Source organism: Mustela nivalis, assembly GCF_964662115.1.
Source record: "Mustela nivalis genome assembly, chromosome: 19".
In the NCBI taxonomy this organism is placed as follows: Eukaryota; Metazoa; Chordata; class Mammalia; order Carnivora; family Mustelidae; genus Mustela; species Mustela nivalis.
This window is the reverse complement of record NC_139038.1, coordinates 14,868,856-14,887,788: the sequence shown is the minus strand read 5'-3', so window position 1 is coordinate 14,887,788 and position 18,933 is coordinate 14,868,856. Positions and strand designations below refer to the sequence as shown.

General features: G+C 48.3%; 1 protein-coding gene across 3 annotated transcripts in view; it reads left to right on the top strand.

Annotated features, from left to right (window-relative positions):
* Positions 1-18,933, top strand: part of LOC309854802 (S-adenosyl-L-methionine-dependent tRNA 4-demethylwyosine synthase TYW1-like) — a 204,168-nt gene that overhangs the window by 124,045 nt on the left and 61,190 nt on the right. For all 3 annotated transcript variants that reach the window (XM_082714315.1, XM_082714317.1, XM_082714316.1), the window contains one exon: positions 3,524-3,659. In XM_082714315.1, the coding sequence (XP_082570441.1) occupies positions 3,524-3,659 (136 nt within the window). The remainder of the gene's footprint in view (positions 1-3,523; positions 3,660-18,933) is intronic.

Below are 18,933 nucleotides of genomic sequence, written 5' to 3'. Positions count from 1 at the left end.
GCCCTTTCCACATTGAGTGATCTTGGCTCCCTTGTCAAATACTTGTTGACTATATGTACACATGGGTTTATCTCGGGATTCCTGATTCTGCTCTATTTGTCCGTTTGCTTTAATGTCGTTCATGTTTTCATGTGAGTGTTAACATCATACTGTTTTTATTACTGTATCTCTGCTGTAGTTTCAGATCAGGAAGTACGATGCTTCCTGCTTTGTTCTTTTTTTTTTTTTTTTTTTTTTTTTTTTTCATTAGGATTGCTCTGGCTACTCGGAGTCTTTTGTGGTTCTGTAGGAAGTTTAGGATTGTTTTTTCTCTTTCTGTGAAAAGGGTCATTGGAATTTAGTAGGGATTTCCCTGAATATATAGATGGCTTTGGGTGTTCACAGACATTTTCATTATCACCATATTAATTCTTCTGACCCATGAACATGGGATATCTTCCCATTTATTTGTGTTTTCAACTTACTTGATCGATGTGGAGAAGTTCTTGAAACTAATACAACAATACACTTTCTAAGGCTCCATTCCTAGATGATTCAGTCTTGAGAGAGGCCCCAGAACCCGGGTTTGCAGGTGCTTCTGATACGGGTTGTCCTGACCACACTTGGAGAAACACTGCTGTGAGGCTTTCCTTGACAAAGGGCCAGCCAGTACTGTCTGTGAACTGACCGTCTGAGGGAGGCGTTGCGGCGTGGGGCTGGGGGAGCAGGCTCTGGGAGAGCCCGATGCGGGACTCGATCCCAGGACCCTGGGATCATGACCTGAGTCGAAGGCAGAGGCTTTAACCCACTGAGCCACCCAGGCACCCCCCAGATTCTGGTTTTAATGCTGTTGATGTTTGGACCACTTCGGTTATTTTTTTTTAATGTTTTGTTCAGTAGGAACGTCAGACTTACTCTGTAAGCCGTTTGGTTTCTTGCAAACTTAAATCTCTTCCTTTTTTCCTTGCTGTAGAGATTGGTTCTCATTCTACCTTCCAAGCCAGTGGCCTGCTAATCTCTATGGAAGGGCAAAAAAGGAAGAGGGATTTTTATGTCCAGTTGTCAACGCATTTGTATTTATGGTTGTTCTTAATTCAGATTTAAATGAGCAGGATGAAAGATCGTTACAATAATCTTACCAAGATTCGTTGGGCATTTTCACTGAGGATGGGGTTTAGGATTGTATTTCCCTTTTATTTTCCTTTTTAATTGTTCTCAGCAGCATTGTGAGACTGTCACACACAAATTATTACCATTATTTTAAGGTTATAACATTCTCTTGCATTTTGGGAACAAAAACGATGCAATCTCTATATAGAATAGTGATAGATAAATGGCCGTGCCGAGAACCTCTTGCTTGGCCTGGGGAATAGAGGCCAATCCGAGGCAGACGTAAGATCCTTGAGGCTCAGAGTATTTCTCCAAGGTACTTCTCATGTTTTGAGTCCCTTAGGAATAAGCTCTGGAATTCCCAGGGACTTTAACTCCTCTCCATGCTTCCTCTTCTCTTTCGTAAGAGATGTACACACTTCCTTGATCATAGCATCTCAGATTTTAGTACCGAGTAAAATTTCTTACTGGTACTGTTAGTGTCCAGGGCTTCCTTTTTTTGCAAGTGAGGGAAGTTTGTAAAATAATTGTGACCTTTGGAATTTACTGTTCATAATCTTAAGTAGTTATGAAGGCGTAGTGAAAAGGTCAAGCCGGTTCCCACTTTGCATTAGGCAGCTTTATGACAAAGTCCTGTAAGTACCAGATAATGATAGCCAGCAGTATCCGTTAAAGCAGTCTCTTCTACTTTTATTTTCTGTATGACATAGAGTCCAGTTAAGGTAGCATAGCTTGTCTGTTATTAAGAGGCTCCCAGCAAGCGGGGTGATGAGACCGAATGTGCCATTAACAGGGCGCGCCTGTTTTTCATTTGCAATAATTCATGTCCTTTGCTCAGTTGTGACACAGGGTTGAACTTTTAAGGGTTCCCTTGGTATGCCAGTGTTGGAGACGGGTTAAAGCAATGAGTCTGCCAGTATTTTAATCACTTCTTAACTTCGGTCAGAGCTTCTCCACTCTTAATAACTTTGGGTTTAGACCTTCTAATTTTTCCGTATGTCACTAACCAGATCATTATAAGCATTGGTTTGGCCTGCATGCCCTAAAAGTTTAGGTTAGCTCAGGTCAACAGTATCGAGTAAAAAGTAGCTTCACGGATCTGCCTGCATGACTGGGTTAAAAAAAATATGGTTCTTGCTCTTCAAGGTCTTAACATTCAGAGACTGATTAGGCTGATACTGATAGGTACAAAAACATAAACCACTTCGGTGCTGAATTTTATAGCATGTGAATTATTCTTCAGTTTTTTAAGTGAATAGACTTTGAAGCAAAAAATGCATAAATAAATTCTGGGGGTAAATACGAATTCTGGAAAGCTAATAGTGAAGAATTTGGTCATAGCATTATTAAAGGGAACTTTCTAGTTGCAAATTTATCGAAGAAGATGCATTATGCCACTCTTTTGTTTTTTGTTTTTAATTTATTAGAAAGAGTGAGAGAGAGAGAGAGCACGAGAGGGGGCAGTCAGAGGGCGAAGCAGACTCCTCACTGAGTGGGGAGCCCCATGTGGGGCTTGATCCTGAGACTCTGGGATCATGACCTGAGCCGAAGGCAGACGCTTAACCAACTGAGCCACCCAGGAGCCCCAAGGGAACCCATCTGAAGGGAGAACAGGAAGGTTTGGGAAAGCATGCAGTCTGGACTTTAAGTATAACTACCAAGTAGACTAGATAAGAATAAATGACTTTAATGAAATGAGTCCGTGAGGTTGAGTAGTGGAGAGTGAGTGGTGGTCAGGAGACATCAAGAAGGCACAGAAGCCTAACCTGCCGCACACATTCCTCTTGGGGGTCCGGTCCTTTATAAGGCTTGGTTGCTCTTTTAGCTGCACACTTGCTTAAAGCTCCCTGACTAGGTCATCGTTCGCCTCCACAAGGCTGAGCTTTAAACCCGCTCTGGCTCTCGAAGGCATAAGTGAGGCTCAAAAAAGGTTTGAGCTTTTTGGGTTGTTTCTTGGTCCTTCGAAAACTTCTTCCTCAGTGAATTGAGGATGGGAGGTGGCCTGTCAGCACAGACCCCACACGGTTGCGGCGTTTCCGCTGTGCAAAGCTTGAGTGGCAGAGTTCCTGGCGAAACCCAAGTCTGAGACCCCTTCTAATTGCCCTGGGCTCATGGTGCCTGACCTGAAGCTAGATCTCATTTTGTTCGTTTTCCACTAAAAGCTAGCTTGTGTTTCAAGAGGGGCCAGTTTTAAGTAATTGAATGCTTTCAGTTTCTTAAGAATGGCGTCCAGTCATTGTGAGACATAATCAACTGACAGCCCATTCTGTCACATTATGAAAGTCGTTTCTTCAGTCCTTCGGGAGAGGCAGAAGCCTGTAGACCTTTGCGATGTTCCGTTACCCCGTCTCCTGCAGGCTGTAAGTTCTACATCATGAAAAGCCTGACACAGGCATAATTTTTCCCCTGTTTTTTGTTTTTTTAAATTACAAAGGAACCTCAAACCAGTTACCCAGCTGTATGTCAGTGTGGATGCTAGCACCAAAGATAGCCTGAAGAAAATCGACCGCCCACTCTTCAAGGATTTCTGGCAGAGATTCCTCGACAGCTTAAAAGCTTTGGCAGCAAAGGTAAGAATTGTGGCATCTTTAAAGAGAGCGAGAGAGAGGAAAGAAGTGAGAAGAGGACTTTTTTCCTTTTCTTTTTAAAATAATAATCATAAAAAATAGAAGAAAACCTTCAGCCTTTGTTTAGCCTTCTACTTTCATTATCCAGTAAATATTTATTGAATTCCCCTTAAGTTTTTAACACTCCGCCTTCTATGTATAATTTGCCCTTCACGTATTTAGGGAGACAGAGACACAGTCCAGAAGTTAATTAATAGAACGTTGCAAAGTAGCCAGCTCGTAGCAGCCCTAGGAGATGTGCCAGCAAATGTTGTACATGTTCAAATATGAGGTTAATTTTCTTGAATTTCTAAGACCGAATTTCCTACCCAGTAGGGAATGCAACCTCAGAATGTCCAGATTTTGGCTTTTTCTGCCAACATTTGCCCTTTCTTTCTTTTGTTTTTTAATTGTATTTTAAAAGATTTTATTTGGTTACTTGACACAAAGGGAGCAGGAGAAGCAGAAGAGAGAGAGGCGCAGACTTCCCACCGAGCAGGGAGCCTGGGTGGGACTGGATCTCAGGACCGGGACATCAGGACCTGAGCGGAAGGCTTTAACTGGCTGAGCCACCAGGAGCCCGTATGTGCCCTTTCTTAGGTCTTCTCTTACATCATGCTTACTTTCCTGTTCTTTCAGACCTCACGTCCCCTTCTGATTCCTCTTTTCCCTTAAACCCGTATCTCGATGGTTGGTATTTTCTGTTAGTTCTGCCTCTTGTTCTCTTGTAGCAATCCTCCTTCCTGTCCTCTGGCTTTGGCCCCATGGTTCTCTACACTTTACCCAACAGATAACGGGAAGACCCGTTCAAGACTTAGTTTCGTATTCCTAGTGGGGTTTGCGAATCTGCATTTTGAACATCCCTCCTCTCTCTCCTTTGCCCGGCACGTACTGCACCCTTCTCTGTCCGGCCTCAGAAGGCCATACTTCCTGCCGACGGGCCCACCGCTTCTTGAGTCTTGGGTTCCCTCCCCGGAGCCTGGGTCACCCTTTCTTTCCGTGTCTTTGACCTGCAGAAGTTCTTTGTGACCTGCGGGGCTCGGCGTCTGAGCACTTCAGGTCTGAAGCCTTCCCCAGGGGCAGATCGCCGTCCCGTCTCTCTCCTTGGGTTTTGTATCGATAAACGTCATTTCTTTTGTTTTATCTTTGCTGCTTTTCTCCTCAGCTGGATTCCTCGCTCCTGTCTGAGCTGCACACGAGGTCTAGCGCAGCACACTTAATGGTATTTCAAAGTGATCCTTGGAAGGATGAATGGGTGGAAACCCAGCGGACTCTGCAGTGCTGAGATGTACATACACATTTCTGGACTGTTCAGATGTTGAAAACTTCCCCTCCCCCTCTTTTGTGCTGGAGAAGTTAAATCCGTACCTGTTTGGTGATTTGGCGATTAAGGCTGACGTTCTGTAGGCAACGCGGAATCAGCACTTGGTTTCCGATCTGTCTTGGACTCTTTATAAATGATCACGCTGGGTGGGTGATTCATAAGGCAGGCAGGCTGGGTGCTTCGTGGTCTCCTAAAACCTCGGTCTCTGGACTCCACGCTTAGCTCTGTGGCCGTTACCTGCAGCTGAGCCGCGAGCTGCGTGGCCTGCGAGTGGGAACGCGCGTAGGTAGGAGGCAGCCAGCGGGAGCCGGCATCATGGGACGCGTCTGAGATTGTTAGCCGCACTGTGTTCCGAGTCCGCTGCGGAAGACCGGAACTGCGCTTTACTAGATTGGCTTAATAGCTTCTTCTTTTCTCTTTTGGTCAGAATTTTCCACAAAACGCATTCTTACCTCCAAGTCACTCCTTGGCATGTCCGTTTCCATTCTGAGTACTTTGGATTGACTCACTGAGAGTAATGCAGTAACTTGAAGTTCTGCAGTATTTTCTAACCTGTGAGCTTTTTACCCACAACATCATTATTGTGTCTGTGTAACTCTGGTTGGAAAGGTTTCCTTGGGCTGTTGAAACAATCCACCGGCCGATGGGCACCTGCATGGCTCCGTCGGTTCAGCATCCGTGACTCGTGATCTCAGCTCAGGTCCTGATCTAGCAGGTCGTGATTCGAGCCTGGTGTGGGGCTCCGTGCTGGGTGTGGAGCCTGCTTAAAAAATGTGAAACTGTGTGCTGGCAGATCAGGGCAGCCACATTCTAAGCATTTTGTAGCAATGAGTCCCTGTTTCTTATATGGTTTACGTCGCCATTTAAGAAAGAGTATCTGTTATCTGTGGCAGGAAGCTGCTCTGAAAGCTTTTCTTAATTATAGCTGTGTTATTTCCTTCTGAATATCTAATATCATTGATGCAGTAGATACTATCAAGAAAGGTCTGTTTTACTGCTGCTTAACACTCAAAAATAGAACACTTACATTGCAACTGTTCTTAGTAGCTAGGGTCAGACTTTAATCTGGTATCACTGAGTTTGTAAATAAAAACTTTTAAATAAGAGTGACTTTTCAGATTTTTTTTTTTAATTTTTTTTTTTAATTTATCAGAGAGAGAGGGGGGGAGAGAGCGAGCACAGGCAGACAGAATGGCAGGCAGAGGCTGAGGGAGAAGCAGGTTCCCCGCCGAGCAAGGAGCCCAATGTGGGACTCGATCCCAGGACGCTGGGATCATGACCTGAGCTGAAGGCAGCTGCTTAATCAACTGAGCCACCCAAGCGTCCCACTTTTCAGATTTTTAAAAAAAGATTTTATTTATTTATTTGACAGGCAGAGATCACAAGTAGGCAGAGAGGCAGGCAGAGAGAGAGGAGGAAGCAGGCTCCCCACTGAGCAGAGAGCCCGATGTGGGGCCTGATCCCAGGACCTGAGATCGTGACCTGAGCTGAAGGCAGAGGCTTAACCCACTGAACCCCCCAGGTGCCCCTCAGATGTTTTGATTAGAATGTCTGAACATCTGTACTATTATCTTTTGTACTTGTTTAGGCTTTTAGTACTTGTGTACTTTCTTGGTACTTGTTTTAAACAGAGAAATTTGATTTGTCCCAAGATTTTCAGCCTATTTATGAGCTAATGCAACCCAAAGTAGAAGAAGGTAGGAGGATTTTTTTTTTTTTTAAACTCTTGGCAAGTATAGTGTTTACGCTTCCAGATCTTTATCCTTTGTCAGAATGTTCCGTTTCAAATATGAGGAGAGAAATATATTAGTACTTGAGTATGGGGAGCTAAAAAGCAATTCCATCAAGATAACGCAGCAGAAATGTGTTAGCTTCGATTTCCGTCCGCAATAGCTACTTGTCAAACAGTCCTTTTTTGAAAAAAGAGAAATCCGTCTTGTACAGGACAGCACTGCCTGCCTTCGGCAGTAGACTTTTGTCAGCGGTGCGACCAGACGTGTTTCTGCTGGCGCGCGGTCATGGCAGCGTGAAGATCCAGTAGGACAAGCGATAATAGCAGTATGCTTGAAACCTCATATTGGAAAAGAAAAACAAAAACCGTTTTCTGCATTACACTTTCTTGCATATCAGAAGTGAACATTAGCACTCTTTCTGCGGATCTGAGTGTGCTCTGACCTGATGTTACTGGAGTTGATACTGTTTCATGGTTAAGAAGGGCTTATTATCCGTTGACATAGCTTTGTGTCTAATATTTAGATATCAAGGTATCCGTGTGGCCCGCAATTTGCAGATTAAAAAACAAACATTGGGGGCGCCTGGGTGGCTCCGTGGGTTAAAGTCTCTGCCTTCGGCTCAGGTCATGATCTCAGGTCCTGGGATTGAGCCCCACATCGGGTTCTCTGCTTGGCAGGGAGCCTGCTTCCCCCTCTCTCTCTGCCTGCCTCCCTGCCTGCTTGTGATCTCCTTCTGTCAAATACATAAATAAAATCTTTAAAAAAACAAACATTGAATATTTGATCTCCTTAACCCTGATCATAAAAATATTGTGTGTTCATTATGGAAATTTGGGGAAAGTAAAGAGAAATATAAAGAGGCAAGGAAAGAAGTTACCTATAAATCGACCTGGAGACAACTACTGCTAACATTTAATCCTTTAGGGAGTGCTTTTGTGTATCTATCATTCAGTTTAATATGTTGCTTTTGTCGTTAAACTCAGGTCGTAGCGTGTTTCCATGCTACTGATGCTTCTGTGTGACCTTCCCGTTAAGGACAGCTTAGTCTTCCATCTCGGTGTGCGATAGTAGAAACTATTTATATGTTGGTTCTGCACCCAGTTCCTGGCACAGAACTCCTAGAACATTTGTAATTTTCTAACTGGTAACACAAGAGCATGAGTATTTCGTGTTTGACCCTAGACTTAACATGAGGCTCTTAAATCCCTGGTAGATCCCTGAGTGGTAAGGCCACAAGGACCGTCGTTGCTCTAGTGAGGGTGGGCTGGGTGGGCTCCTGGGTGGCTCCTAGATTGAGGGCGGTCACCAGAAAGACCGAGCTGATCCGAAGGTTGGAATTTTCTGCTAATTCTCCCCACTTCTCTAGAGGGGGAGAGGGGCTGGAAATGGAGTGAATAATTGCTCAGACCCATGTGAGAAGCCTCTGTAAAATCCTCGTCGGGGGCTTGGGGAGCTCCCTGGTCGGTGAACACAGTCACACCCCAGCTCCATGGGGACACAAGTTCCCGGGCTGGTCCCAGATCTCACCTGTCTCCTCGCCTGGTTGCTCATCTGTATCCATTAATAAATGGCAAATACGCGTAAGTGTTTCCCCGAGTTCTGTAAGCTGCCTTAGCAAACTAACTGAATCTGTGGGGGGAGGGTCATGGGAACCTCTGATGTCTATGGCCCATTGGTCAGAAGCACAGGTGACAGCCTGGATTGTCACCGGCATGTACAGTGGGCTGTGGTGACAGAAATGAGTTAAATTGTAGGACACCCAGCTGGGGGAAGACCCCTCATACGTGGTGACCAGAAGTGTTCTGTGTGCATTACACTTCGGAGACAGCACAGAGTTTCCCCTGGTTGGCCAGTGGGGCCAGCAAGAGTGTGTCGTGTTCTGGCGCACTTGTTTAATGGGGGGGACCCAACAGTAAGTCCGGTTCCTGTGTTTTTTTTTTTTTTTAAATAAAGGTTTGTTTGTTTTCTAGAGAGAAACACCGGAGCAGGGGGAGGGGTGGGGGAGGAGGAAGAGAACCCCAAGGTGACTTCTCTGCGCCCTACGCAGGGCTCGGTCTCAGGAGGCTGGGGCGTGACCGGAGCTGAATGGCCGCACGCAGGCGCCCCGGGTCCCTGTCTTCCTCGCCCTTGGGAGGCAGCTGTGGTGCCTCTGCTGCCCTGGAGACGCCACGTACACACTGGGTCATTTCTCGTGTCAGGCCCGGCCAGAGATGGCGCGTCGTGTTTAACGGGCATTCTTGGTACCTTCGTGGCGGAGGGAGGAAGTGTTGTGTCTTACCATCTGGGGGATCTTGGATGCGGTGGAATAGTGTGTTCTCCTTCCCTGCCTTTCGGATGAGCGAGCGCCCCCTCCGCCCTTCCGACTTGCTCCCCGCTGACTGAGCCGCCTCCGTCCCTGATGCCGAAGTCTGCCTTGAGCCTTAGTCCGTCGGACTGTGGTCTGGTCTGTTCCTTATTGTCATCCTCTCGTAGGCTTTATCTTGCTGTCCACCTCCTTCTAACCCTCGAGCCCTCTCCACGGGCCTCGGGGGGTGTTGATTCCAGGCGGCCTGGGTTGATGCCGTTTCACTCTCCTCGCTTGACGAGAAGGATGCCCTGGTTGTAGCCATTTCTGTGGTCAGATCGCGACTGCGCGCCTGATCTCTCCAGGAGTGGCCTCCGAAGCCAGTGTCCATAGACCGACGGGCTCCCTCGGGGGCCAGGAAGTGTGTAGTCAACAGGTTTTCTTCAGCCCCGACCTCTACCCAAGCTTGTGTCAGGGAAAGACGAGCGTGGTGCGTCTTAGGGTTGTGTTGCGGCGTCAGTCATCCGGTCATCAGGTCATCGGGTCGCTGCCCAGACGGCTGGGGCGTCAGCCGCGTTAGCGTGCGAGCACGTCCCCGGGACAGTCTCCCTGCGGCCAGAGGTTGGTAGGTCGAAGGCAGCGGGGCGTGGGCTTGTTCAGGAGCATCTGGGGAGGAGCGAAGGAGCCTTGGGAGAACCAGCGTCGGAGCTTTCGAAATGGAGCGGAGAGAGCGAGTCTGGGAAGAATTTGGTAAAGTCTGGTGCGGCTCCATACGAGTACGTCGGTTACCTACAGGTCAGAGAAGCAGTTAGGCTCCAGAGAGAGGAAAGGAGGAGGTTAAGGTACGAGGAAAAAGAAACTTGGTTTATCAGTTGGTCTCCAACGCCGATGTCGAAAGGAAGTAGATGGTGTGAGTTGTGCAGGTGCCGCTGTGTAGTGGGTCGGATGGCGAGGATGGACGCGGAGAGCGAACTCTAGATCCGCCCCTAACGAATGGGAACCTTCTGAACCCAGAGCAGCAGCGGCATTTAATGAAGAAACTAAAGGTGTTCCCGCTCATCAGATAATTGTCCAAGCATATCTGCTAAAATCCAGTTTGGAAATAGATATTACGGTGATGAAGAAATAAGGTGACTCGTATGCCACCAGACGTTAAAGATAAAAAACACTCCATGCTGTGCGTCTTCCAGAGCACTAACTCGTGTGTGTGTGTGTGTGTGTGTGTGTGTGTGTATTTTACTTACAAAATGAGATCATACCATACGTACTTTTACAACTGTACTCTTTATTTATAATGCCACAATTAAAATATTTATTGAAAATATCAACTTCTGTCACCATAGATTAATTTTGCCGACTTTATGGCTCTAACAGTTTAATTTTGCTGTTGGCAGCCTTCCATGACTCCCTCCTTCCGCTCCCCTGGTTTATGCCCCACGGTGCCTGCATCCGGCACTCAGGAACGTGGAAGGTCTTCCTGCCCACCGCGGTACTCCCCGCTCCCATCACGGTGTGACACGCAATTGCCGCACAATCAGAATGCGTTGACCCACTTGCCTCTTGGTGTGTATTTGGTTGTTTCCAACGATTAGTCTTGGTGGGTAGTTGTGAGCTTGGGGTTCCAAAACACGCCTAGGTTTGAACCCTGTCTCCTACCACCTCCTGGCTGTGTAGTAGTGGACACAGGGCTCAGCTTTCTCATCTGTGGGATGGGGTTAATGACCGTCCCTACCTCCTAAGATCTAGATAGAAACATCCAAGACATCATGGAAATTTTAAAATGTAACGCCCTCTGTCCCCAGTCTTGTGTATAGGATTGATTTGGGACATTTAAGAAGAGACCGCACGTAAGATGGTAAATAGCAACGTCACTGCCATCTAGGTTGAGAAACAAAACTGCGATAAATTCAGCTGTCGACCCGGTGGGCCTCGCTTCTGTTACGCTTCCTTTCCTCTCTCTCAGGGTGATCAGTACCTATTTCGTGTTTATCCTTCCGTGCTGTTTCTGTACTTCAGCCCGTATTTACAACTCCACGAGCAGCTGTTTTCCATATTTTAAAACTGTACATTATAGTATCACCCTATAAATACCGTGCTGCAACTTGTCCTTTCTTGGGACCATTTGAAAAAAATAAAATTCCCTGTTTCACCCGTTTTTACCGGGTCAGCTCAGTGGCACCAAGTACATACCCGTGGTTGTGTGCCCGTCACCGCTGTCCCTCTCCAGAGCCGTCTTCCCAGACAAACTGCCCACGAGGCGGTGACCCCCGCCCGCCGCGCCGCCGCTTCTGCGTGTTGGTTTCGGATTCTGCTCCGAGGTTTACTGAGACACGGCAGCGGCCGCGTCGCCGTCCTTTCGCAGTGTCGCCCTCGTGCTCCCGCGCTGGGCGTTTCGGTTTTCTGCGGTCTCCGGCTCTCCGCGAGTGTAGACGGGAGGGTCTCGCGCGCCTGGGCAGGCGCAGCTTCTGCGGGGCCCGTGGCCGGCCGCCAGCGTCGCTGCGGGGTGCGCACGTCCCCCCGGATTTCTTTTCTCCCGGTGCTTCGGGGACCGGCGTGGGAGACTTGCCGTGGTCCGTCCTCACGAACAGGTGACCCTGCCGGCTTTTTAAACCGACTCGGTGTGGGCTGTGGCTTTGTCGCGTCCCTCTGGCGGGTGCGCGTCGTCCGTGTTGTGGCCCGTCTCCGTCGGCGCCTTCAGGGGCCTCGCCTACTTCGCCGCGGCCGCGTCAGACAGGCGCTGGGGAGTCCCGGGCGTGTTTCTTTCAGCAGCGCGCCCTGACACGGCGGGGTTTGTTCCTCACTTCCCGAGGGTCCGCCCAGACACGGCCTGTCGGAGCGCTCGGCTGGCCCCCGGCTGGCCCCCGGCCGGCCGCAGTCGCCCTCCTCAGCAGCGGGCCCGGCCCTCTTCCCGCCCATCTTTCTCGTGGCGCGGGTCATGCCCGGCGCGCGCCTGCCGTCCGGCTCGGCCCCAGTCCGACAGGCGCCGCGGGAGCGGGGACCTTGTCTCTTTCCTGCTGGGCCCTCAGGGCCTCCGACCAGACGTGGCCCGTGCTGCGCGTTTAGTCAGTGTTTATGGAGTGACGATAAACACACACGTGTGCGGCGTCGGGTTCCCAGAAGGGACCGCCACCTTGCGCTGCGTAGTTAACGGAGGCTCCAGGTTAGGGAAAGACCCCATGGATCCCACTTTATGAGCTCCAGTCGCGGCTGCCTCCGGTCTGTCAGGGACCTAGGGAAAGGCTCAGACTCCTGCCGCTCCAGAAGACGTCCCGGTGACGGGGATGCGGGTAACCACCCTGAAGTCGGCCGTCTCCCCTCGGTGCCTGCGGCCGCTGGGGAACGCTCTCCCGTCCGACCGAACGGACACACGTGCTCTCCGTTCATGTTGCCTTCTGCTTGACACATACGGGTGTGCCATATTCTCCCTTCCAGGCTGTGCGAGGCCCACAAAGCCCACACAGGCCCTGTCCGGCACCGCCTGGCCGTTCCCGGGGTGCTCAGCCCGGTCAGCTGGGTCTACTCTCCCCAGCCCTGCTGGCCAGACTGCAGGCTGCGTTCAGCCTTGAAGTACATGTAAGGCAGACATCGGACCTTGCAGAGGGCATAATTGCTATAAGTTTTTATGTTTAATAATAAAGTCCCGAGAGCTAACGTTTGTTAAATGGCGGCTTACTGAGTTCTAGAGCTGCTGACCCGTCATGTGTGTCATTGTGCTTGTGTTTGCTCATTTGTTGTGAGGTAGAGATCGATAAAATGGAGGCTTGTGAAGTTGTTTGGCTTCTTGGTATTCCTTTTTTAACCCACCCTTTTTAAAAGATTTTATTTATTGGGGCTCCTGGGTAGCTCTCAGTCATTAAACTGGGCTTCTGGGATGGAGCCCCGCATTGGGCTCCCTGCTCAGCGGAAGCCTGCTTCCCCGTCTCCCACTCCCCCTGCTCGTGTTGCCTCTCTCGCTGTGTATCTGTCAAATAAATAAATAAAATCTTAAAAAAAAAAAGATTTTATTTATTCATTTGAGAAAGAAGGAGACAGAGACAGAAAGAGCACGCGGCGGGGAAGCCTTGTCAGTCGCCACTCCGTATCCGGAGGACAGGAGCGGGTCCCGCGGCTGGAACTTACCACCTTTCCCTGTCTTGTTCACTCTGTGAACCGGGGCAGAGAGACGCATTTCTGTATTCTACGGTGTGACGAGGTGGAGATTTTCATGGGTTTGCAAAAGTCCGTGAAAACATTATCACTGTGGAGTTCTGTGATGGTCTCTTGCCCAGGCAGACTTCGCCTGATCTGAATAACGAGTTAAATTATAAGTGGCCTGTTGCTTCACGCGGGAAGGAAACATTTTTGGATTTAGTCAGCATCATCACGTGGAATTCGGAGTGCTGCTCGAGGAGCGAGGAAGACGGGCAGTCGTCTGCACTTCGACGCAAGGCCGGGCCGGGTTCTGTGTCCGTACGTTACAGTGAGGTCAGCACGGAAAGGTAGACACGACTGACTGCCGACGCTGACGTCTTTTAGGGGGTGGACAAGTCACAGGTTTTCCTGTTTTCTTAGAGGTGTTTTTGGTTGAGAATTGGTCGGCTCAAGTGACTTCCTCCCTCAGGTTTAGAAAGGAAGGAACTGGACTAAAGACGACGCTAATCAAGTCCTCCGGGTCCCTCCTGTCCCGCAGCCGCCCTGTCTTGATTGTAGTTGCTTCTAAGACTCAGACTTTCTCTTCACCCCTGCCGAGTGCCGGATTACAGAATATTCCTAACGCTGCTGCTTTAAGCGCATACTTGATGGCCCTACCTCACAGAAGCCCCTGAGCGCTCTTTCATTTCTGGGGATAAAATGCTCCTAAGCCCGCATTAAAGGAATTCCAGCATGGTTGGGGGCAGTAATCCCACGTCCATCACCACTGGTTTAAACAAAGCCTCTGGGAGGCATTGCTCGGGGCCCAGGGACTTGGTCTGCGGAGCTGAACATCGCGGCTCCCCCTTGGATAGAGCTGTGTGTCTCGAGGTGGGAGGCCTGTGGGGGGACCGCATGAAGTGCCCTGCGCCAGCGTCCTGCCCGAGGGCTGTGCCTTCCTCACTGTGTGCTTAGTCAGGGCCTCCCTGAAGAGGCGTCACAGCCCCTGTTGAGACGCCTGATCTTAGCGGCAGGGAGAGTCCCGCGCTCCCGCCCCGGGTCCCTCTTCCTGATCGATCTCGGTTTAGACCGAGAAACCGGTGGGACGGCTGCTCATCGGGAATCGGCCCGTGTTCTCGTTCAATAGTTGAGGTGGCTTTTGAGAAACCCTCTGGGCAGCTCCCTTAGCTTTCATGGGTCACAAGAGGGTGACAAAGTCCTGTGTGACCTTCTAGGCCAGGGCATCACCATTTCCCTGTCAGTACCCCTCTGTGTTTACTCTGTGGGCCCCTACTTCGGGCCGCCATAGACCAGCGGGGGCTCCCTGCTCTGTGGGAACCCTGGGAAATGTCGTGTCTAGCCGAGGCATCTGGATGGTGCCAGACAGGAAATGTGGGGCACTGAGTTGGTGGCCCTCCTGGCCCGTCAAGGACAGGTAGTGATTTCTGAAAATCTGCGGGAACTGCCGGCAGCTCATCCTGTATTCACCCACGCCGAACACTCTGGTAGACCTTCTGAAGAAAGGTCTGATTCTAACTGATATTAGTTGAAAGTGACCAGGAAAATTTGACAAGGGTAAGGTCAGCGCCGTGTGTACGGTTGTCTGCAGCCGGGATCAAAAGCCACAGGAGTAGGTATGTGGGGACCCTCGCCGTCCTGCACCTGGCAGAGCTCCCTTCAGGGGGTCCGAGCTACGGCACCGCTCAAGGTGGGGAAGGGTGCTTTGCATTTTTTTTTCTTTTTTTAAGAGGCAGGAGAAATTCAATACAAGAGGGAAATTCGGAAAAGAGTTTTGATGCAAACATCTTCAGAACATAATCTTCTCTGTTGCTTTACGTGGTGTGTATTGTCTGTGGGTCCTTTTCTGTCTTGAGTTTTAAAATGGAGCACGTTTCTGTAACACTTGGAGCAAGTATATTCAGACATATACATACAGCGGCGCCTGGGTGGCTCAGTGGGTTAAGCCTCTGCCTTCGGCTCAGGTCATGATCTCAGGGTCCTGGGATCGAGCCCCACATCGGGCTCTCTGCTCAGCGGGGAGCCTGCTTCCTCCTCTCTCTCTGCCTGCCTCTCTGCCTACTTGTGATGTCTCTCTGTCAAATAAATAAATAAAAATTTTTAAAAAAGACATACATACACACATTGATAAACGTGTGTGCATACATTTTTGTGCTATCTCCACATTTATTTACATATATATAAAATACATATATATGTATTTTGCAGTATCTCCAAATAAAAAATTTTAGTCTCAAAACACAAGAAACTGTAAAGATCATGTATGAAAAGTAAGTTCTGTTTCTCTCTTCAGGATTATTTTCTTTGTGAATCATTATATTCCCTCCTGACCTGTTAGTGTAAGAAGGGAACGGTCCTTTGTCTTTTGCCTTTAGAACTAATGAAGTACTTTCAACCCTCTCGTTTCTTTCTTGGAATATTTCTCAGCCGTATGACAGTGTGTTTTGGGATGGGAATATTTTTGAAAAAAAGATTTCTAAATCAAAGTTTAAAATAAAGTAAATAAAGTTAGGAAACTTTAAAATGCCAAATATTTTAAGCTTAATGAAAATGCTACTACCAATCATTAAGTAAAGGAGTGATAAACCCCATAGGTAGATAAGCCAAAGATACTCACCCCTTCATGGAAAATGAGATACAAATGACACATAAATGTAGATTAAAATGTCAGTGAGGAAGCAAGTGCTCTCCTGCATCTCTGGTGAGAACATAAATTGGTACAACCTCATCTTTGAAGGATGCTTTTATGCTTTATCTATTAAAATAAAAAATGCATGTGCCCTTTGAGTGAGTGGTTCGTATCTGGTAATTTACCCTGAGACATAGTTACATCCACATGAAGTGGAATATATGCAGAATCGTTCATTGTGACATTATTTACAACAGCAGAAGTCTGGAAGCAGACGACGCATCCGTCAGCAGAGAACCAGTTAAGTTAAATACTGTGCGGCGTTCTGTGTACAAAACGTGTTACTGCTTTTTGACCCGAGTGTCTGAGGAGGAGGGAGATCTTCGGCTGTTTTCCTCTTTGTACCTTTTCAGAGTGTTCCTGCTTTTTTAAAGGAGAACCGTGGGAAGCTGCCGCAGGAAGATAATTTTTCTAGAGAAAAGAATCATAAATACCATTTTGTATTCCTTTTCTTTTTAGTGTTCGCAGTCCTTACTGAGGCTCGGCTGAAGCAGAGAAGGCGTTGTAGGAAATGAAATGCTCCTCACAGAGCAGAGATTCGATTGTAGGCCGGGTAATAGTGGGTTCGAGAACGCAGGACGTGTTCATTGTCTCATGTACGCGTGTTTTCCTCTTAAGCACTGTTCAACACTGTGTATGTTTGCTTTTCCTACACAGTCGACCCAACACATAAAATAACCCCCGAGACTCACACTCGTCATCCGGCAATCGTAAGCTTGTTATTTCTTTACCATTCGGTACGGTGTTTACGGAGAAACAGAGACTTTTCTTTCAGATTCCATCGCCAGCTTTTGTTGTTGCTTTTTTGGTTTTTACCCTTTTGAGGCTTTCTGACAGTGCTTGTTTCTGCATCATGTCTCGTCAGAGTATTTGGTGGAGCCCCGTGGGGCTCTTTCCCGTCTTCAGGAGGTGAGCGTGAGGAGGTGTCTGAGTGTACCAGGGCGCACGCCAGCTCTGTGACCTTGGCGAACCACCGAGCCTCAGGAGAGCCTTTGCTTCCCACCGGTCAGGTGGGGGTAAGAGGTGTCCGTGCGCGTCAGCCGGCGCTTAGGGAGTGAGTGACCCGGCGCGTGTGAAACTCTGAGTCCATGGTCGGTGTGCGGGCGGGCTCCATGCGTCAGTGCTCTTCTTAATGAGATTAGCTCAGACTTGAACAGTGGTCATGGGCCTCTTAGAATTATTTTTGGTCACAAATGATTGTCGGTGTTTCAGAGGCTTGTTTTTACGGTGCTCCTTTCGGCCGACTCTTTGAGTTTATTTAGTTTCCAGTCCCATGCGAGGCTGGGGACGTAGTTGGGTATGGTCCAGTGCCCTGGAGGAATTGCAGTCCTCTGGGGACGGACGGACAGTTTCAGCGGCAGGTGGCGAGTGCTGGGAAGAGGCGCAGGGACTGTCAGACCGTAAGGAGTGTCTGGGATCAGAAGCTTCCTGTAGGAGGTGGCGGGAACGGAGCCTGAGCTTTAACCACTGCTTAGGACTTAAGGCATAATCTGTAGGGGCCGCAGGTGGGTAACAGAGTTACAAGTGGGCTTTGCTCCAGCCCTGGTCTCCCGGCCGCCCAGTGCTCCCGAGAGCCCCCACTCCTGCTAAGGCGCATTCCCAGTGGGAAAGGAGAGCAGAGCTTGGAGATGGAAGAAGCTCGTGTGGCTCCTTCGCAGGTTCCGTTCTGCTGGAGTGCGGGGCGGGGGGATGACAGGAGGTAAAGGCAGTGTTGGGAATTCTTCAACTGTGGTTTAAAAAGACAACAAGGGATCTGTGCTGACCCAGAAAATGCAAGATGGACTTAGAGACCTCACTGTCTGCATCTTTATAGCACCTGGCATACCCAGAGTTTAAAAAATTGTTAAAATTGGTGGTCCTAAAACCACTCCCAGTCGTTTGAAAGTGAAAAAGCATTTTTTAATGTAAATTCCAATTATTTACTTTTTTGACCAGAAAATTATGTTGAACAAAGACATTCATAGTAGTTGTGTCACTGTGGGGTTGTGGGTGATATTTTAACCAGTTTTCCAGTTTTCATTAAAAATAAAATCTATGATAACATTAGAGAAGAACAGTTTATATTTTGCCTTTCAAGTTTGCTGTAATTTTATATAGGTCGTTACCGTGGCAGTGGATAATGTATTCAGTAGAAATTTCTAGAATTTGACGGTCTAAGTAACCAATACACAGAGTCATATGCATCTCGGGCAGAGGATTTTCAGGGCCAAAACTGTTTTCCATTTGAGAAAGTGTCTTTTACATGAAGCCTGGTGTACATTAAGGTCGGCCCTGAGTAGATTGTGGCTTGAATGATGGTGAGCAGTAGTGACAGACTGCGGCTCAAAAAATGATTAAGTGGCTTTAAAGATCTAGCTGTCTACAGGTTGATAGAATTTTATCTACCCTTTGACTCCAGCTCTTGTATCATCAGATCACCTGAAGGCTATAGGAAGAGACAACCTCTTCCAAATCCAGGAACACCCCATAGACCGTCTCCCCGTAGGGCGTGGGTTTCGCAGTACAAGGACTTTCTAATATCCAGACTTCCTGGAGCACAGGGGTCTTCCCTACGGTGTTTTTAATTGATATTTACAAGGGCAAAGTTTACAAGTTTTTTTCAAAACATACTACAGCATTCGACACAGAATGATGATGCGAGGACCGTCCTGAATGACTTCCAGATGCAGCCGGAAGCTCCCCAGAGTCCAGCGCCGACGATTTGAAAAGCTCACCAGGTGGCCGCGGGGGGCTTGGCTTCTCGGCGCCCACCCCGTGGGAGGCCGCTTCGCTGCGCACCCAACCTCGTTTCTTTTCAGTTGTTAAGTGGAGAATTCGTGTTTAACATATGTTACAGACTGATACAGTAGTTATTAATGTTTATGGACATTTTACCTTCTTTTATTTTCATTTTAAGAAAGTCTGTGGAGATTTTTATGTGTAACATTTTAATTTCTCTCCCTTCAAACAGTGGGAAATGTGCTTCCTTTGGCATTTTTATGTGTGATGTTAGGTTTCAGGAGCGGGTCACTGCTCTTAGCTGGAAGACGACTGTATTGCTGATGTTTCATGATGTTTAATTAACCAATGACCTGACTAAA